Source organism: Sander lucioperca, chromosome 17 (genome assembly GCF_008315115.2).
Source record: "Sander lucioperca isolate FBNREF2018 chromosome 17, SLUC_FBN_1.2, whole genome shotgun sequence".
NCBI classification, from domain to species: domain Eukaryota; kingdom Metazoa; phylum Chordata; class Actinopteri; order Perciformes; family Percidae; genus Sander; species Sander lucioperca.
Window position 1 is genome coordinate 5,725,046 of NC_050189.1, and position 5,142 is coordinate 5,730,187.

Genomic DNA, 5,142 nt, shown 5'->3' on the forward strand with positions numbered 1-5,142 from the left:
CTATGTAAGTAATTTCAAAGTTACACCAAAAGTAAATGCATAAATTAGCTGCCTGGATTAGCTATTGTAGCTAACTGCATAGGGATCCTCTGTGGGAAAGTCACATGCATTCTTTGTTACTGCTGTTTTAAAAATCTGTCTTGCCCAGACCTGTAGTCTTGTGTTTGAGTTAACAACTTGTAGGTCTAAGGAATGTGGTGGGTGTAGTGTGCGCAGTAAGTTTGATCACAGTTTACATGAGGTGAGGAGGGAAGCACAGTAGAGGACAGCAATGGCACAACAGTTTGACTTCAATATCAATACTGACACTTTTTATTATTAAAAGTGGCAAATGTACTATAATGTAGGGAAGAACCGTGTGTCATGAATTATGAGCTGAATATCCTACTTCTGAAGACATTTTTTATTACTGTAAGGAAGTGTTCTACATTGGCCAGCAGATGGCACCCTTGTTTTATTTTGAGTGCTCCCTTTCTGTTTGACTCCAATTGCACCTGACTGCGGTACGCAGATCGGGGACAGGGTTTAGGAAAACAACAACGGGGAAATTAAATGCCTCACGCAGGACATGAGCCGGGTGTCCAGGGTGAAAGTCCTGTGCAACATTATAGACTCAGACACACATTCTTCTCTTCCGGTTGCTATTGGGCAAGTGTACGGAGTCCAACATTGAGCCACTCCTCGATCTGCGTAGTGCAGTCAGGGCCTACTCGTTTGGCTTGCCGTAGCACAAAGCCTTTTTGATCCTTCGCAGCCACGAGAGGTCATATTCTCGTTTGTTTTCGGGAAGACTCAATAAATAGGAAGGTTTTGCTTGTCTCAACCACCATTTGGACACCCGTTTTCCCTGTCCCTGCCACGTGCTCTGGTATATCCAACATCCTAAATAAACACAACGCAGAGTCAGACTTTGCTGGGGCTTGCGGTCTGACAGATAGGGTTACATTACCATAGTTCTGTAACCCATTTACTGTGTATTGAATACATTCTCCCAACTTTCTATCTCAATTCATGGTTTCTTTCATTTGTGAAAACAAATATGCTATTCAGACAAATTTGTATTTATTAATTAATTTCCATTTTTAAAATTTTCATTGAACAAAAATCATTTCCATGTCCAGAGAACTATTAGGATGAATGGCTACAAGCCATTTAGCGATGCAATGTTAAAAATTTATATTAGTTAGACAAAAAGAATATCTGTACCCAAGGTCCATTTACTCGCTTTTTCAGTACTTTCCATCAGATCTTGCAGTCTTCCTCAGCAGATGGAATTTGATCAGCTGTCAACGAGGGTCCCCATGTGATGACAACTGTGGTATCTTCATGACAACTGAGCAAACTCCATCAGATAGAAAGACCATAAAATGTGGTCAAAAGCTCCAGAAAGTTTAGATTTTTAAAACAAGATTAAAAATGGGCAAAATGATAACATATTATAATAGAATTCATTCTGAAATATTGCTAGATATAACCCACATCTTGTTACCTCCATATATTTCGAAATAGAAATGTGTGTTTATATTTATTTTAAAGGGACAGATTTTTAAATAAAAGAAGAATGCTATATAGTGTGAAAGTATAATACATACAGTTGTGTTCAAAATAATAGCAGTCCAACATCACTAACCTCATAAATCAAATTTTTTTGGTAGAAGTGATATTTCTACATGGCAAATAATTTACTAGTAAGTGTTGTAGAGTCATAGAAAACCAACAGACCCAACAGTCATGACATGCATGCTGCTCATTCTGTGTAATTGAATCTGTAATTTATAGGGGCATGTTCAAAATAATAGCAGTGTTGTGTTCAATTAGTGAGGTGATTGATTCTGTGAAGAAACAGGTGTCAATTATGGCCCATATTTAAGGAAGGAAGGAAGCAAATGCTGTGCATGCTGGTTATAGTGCATTTCACACTGAAATACTCAGCAAAATGGGTCGTTCCAGAAATTGCTGCATAGCAAAGCTATCAGCTAGAAGCCCCCGCAAAGTCCCATTGCTGAAAAAAAGACATGTACTGATTAGGTTGAAATTTGACACATTTTTGACACATTGACTGGCCAAAGGAGAAACGGCGCAACATTCTGTGGACTGATGAGCGCAAAATTGTTCTTTTTGGGTCTAGGGGCTGCAGTTTGTCCGACGACCCCATGCACTGAATTCAAGCCATGCCAATGCAAGTACACTGTGAAGACAGTAAAGCATGGTGGTGCAAAAATCATGTTATGGGGATGTTTCTCATACTGTGGTGTTGGGCCTATTTATCGCATACCAGGGATTATGGATCAGTTTCAATACATCAAAATACTTTGGTTCCAGATGAACAAGATTGATGTTATGGAGTGGCCAGCCCAATCCCCAGACCTCAATCCCATAGAAGACTTGTGGGGTGACATCAAAAATGCTGTTTCTGAGGCAAAACCCAGTAATGAAGAGGAATTGTGGAATGTAGTTCAATCGTCCTGGGCTGGAATACCTGTTCACAGGTGCCAGAAGTTGGTCGACTCCATGCAACACAGATGTGAAGCAGTTCTCAGAAATAATGGTTATGCAACTAAATATTAGTGCAGTGATTCAAAGTAAAGCAAACCCTTGAGACATTGTTTCAGTTTCTACAGTAAATGTTTGAGTTTGTAAAGAAAAATGCAAATACTGCTATTTTTTTGAACAGCCTAATATTCCTTTTTCTTCACTTTCTGTAAAGATATAACACAAACTTGATCAATTTTGATTTGGAATTGAATGTGCAGTGTTCCCAATGCATTGATATTATGGAATTAAAAGCTATTCTAAGGATTTTGAGCATTATTCACTTTTTTAAACACACTGCTATTATTCTGAACACAACTGTACATAAAGACAAACCAATGAATATAAAAAGGCAATTACAATAAAGATACTGTAGGAAAATGCCTGATCCCTTCTAAGAGACGAGTTCAACTTGGATTTAAAATAATCCCTGTTGTAAACATTTTGAGTTACAAGGAAGAAGATATCTGTCCAAAGGTGGGGTCTGAAAAAGCTTCCCTTATTTTCATTTTTTGAAAGCATGAATATTCATGCAGGTCATTCTTCTATCAGCAGATGAGTGCTGTAAACTGAATGCCAAAATAAATATTTTACACTACCAGTAAGCAGTGGGGAAGTCAGTGCTTTATTGTCTAAACATGAGATAACAGTTATTAGAATAACCATGTATAGTAGAGACATCCTCAACAAATATACAGATGACCAGAGAAGGATCTGCAGTAGCACTAATTTTTGTGCAAAAGTGACTCATAAGAGATGGCATTTCGGAGTGAGAGTTCAAATCATGTCAAATTGCAGCATTGATAAAGCAGAAGCCACCTTTAAGGGCAAATATGACTCAACATGTTCCTCGTTGCACAGGAAGTCTTTAAAAGGATGGATTACAAAAGAGTAAGAGTGGGAAAAAGGGGTGGGAGGCCTGCAAACACATTTCTTAGGAAAACTGTTCACTTTAACTGAGAGAGTATAAAAGGAAGGTGCAGAAAACATGGGTCTCACAGTATTGCACATTCAGCATAGGAGGATTCTTCAAATCTGAGTAGAAGACTGCAAAAACGAAAGGCTTTGCTTCAGTTTGTGAGACAAGGATTCTGCATCATTTAAGACGAGGATGAATACTTCAATCCAGTGCATCATTATCCTAGCCTGCTGTATCACTTACACTTCAATGGGTAAGTGTGTTAATTTATAGGATTGTGGAAAGCTTTTCTGCTGTATTTCTGCATTTATATGGCTTTAAATGAGCTAAACCTTGACTGCAAACATCTCCCTCTGTCTGTTGCTGGGCCTAACATATCAGAAAACATGAGAGGTGAAACTGTAGCTGTTACATAGATTATTTAAACTGAGACTGTTAAACTGTCTCAATTTTTCCAGCTATTTTGCGGTGCAGGTGTGTAAAAACAAGCAAGTATGTTAATCCCTCTCTCATCGCTGATGTCAAGGAGAATCAGCCTTGTCCATACTGCAACAAAAAAGAAGTCATGTAAGTGTCTGCAGTAACCTGAGTAAAAAGTAGTTTTTTATTTTTCAGTGTTTAATGTTGATTTTCCAATGATCATAATTTGTAAGTGTTGTGTAGAGAGTTGTTTTACATTAAAGTTTTCTCTTTCTCCTACAGTGCCATACTGAAAGATAAGAGCTCACGGTGTCTTGACCCCAGTTCAGCCTTCACCCAAAAAGTCCTGCAGATAATACAAATGTAAGTCCAAAGCTTTTTTTCTATGGTGTGCTTTCACTGGCCATTGTTCCAACACAGTGTAAACTAATATGTATGTAATTAGATGAGAAAAGTAGAGAGAGAAGAGACAAGTAGACATTACTTACATTTAAGGGGTCACAATTCAAAAAAGCTGGAAACCTCTGTTTCAGATTATTAAAATGTCAAAGGTTGAACATGATATGCTTTCTTTACAGGCAGAGGGCGGTCCATGCTGCTAAGAGGAACATCACCAGCCCCAAAACAACCACAGCATAGATTTGATCCATGGTTAATATGTTTGTTTTTTAACTGTGATTGTATTGTATGTATCCACAATGGTGTGATTTTATTGACACAATCTTGAAAGTAAATTATAACGGTCTTTCAAACTTTCTGTACAAGACTTGTATGTGTATACATGTTGTAATTCAAGCTGGCAGCTAATAAAGTGAAGGTCAGTCATGAAAGACATGATCGTAAAAGTGAACTTTTTTTGTTTTCCATTTACAGTTGTGTTCAAAATAATAGCAGTGTGATTTAAAAAAGTGAATAATGCTCAAAATCCTTAGAATAGTTTTAATTCCATAATATCAATGCATTGGGAACACTGCACATTCAATTCCAAATCAAAATTGATCAAGTTTGTGTTATACCTTTACAGAAAGTGAAGAAAAAGGAATATTAGGCTGTTCAAAAAAATAGCAGTATTTGCATTTTTCTTTAGAAACTCAAACATTTACTGTAGAAACTGAAACAATGTCTCAAGGGTTTGCTTTACTTTGAATCACTGCACTAATATTTAGTTGCATAACCATTATTTCTGAGAACTGCTTCACATCTGTGTTGCATGGAGTCGACCAACTTCTGGCACCTGTGAACAGGTATTCCAGCCCAGGACGATTGAACTA

The 5,142-nt window shown here is 37.5% G+C and overlaps 1 protein-coding gene across 1 annotated transcript; it reads left to right on the top strand.

Annotated features, from left to right (window-relative positions):
- The first annotated feature begins 2,913 nt into the window (after positions 1–2,913).
- On the top strand, positions 2,914–4,588 carry LOC116053397 (growth-regulated alpha protein-like). Its single transcript, XM_031304505.2, has 4 exons — positions 2,914–3,704; positions 3,910–4,018; positions 4,154–4,234; positions 4,450–4,588. Exons 1-4 carry the CDS (start codon positions 3,644–3,646, stop codon positions 4,508–4,510), a joined length of 312 nt encoding a protein of 103 aa, XP_031160365.1. The 5' UTR covers positions 2,914–3,643; the 3' UTR covers positions 4,511–4,588.
- Positions 4,589–5,142: the final 554 nt, after the last annotated feature.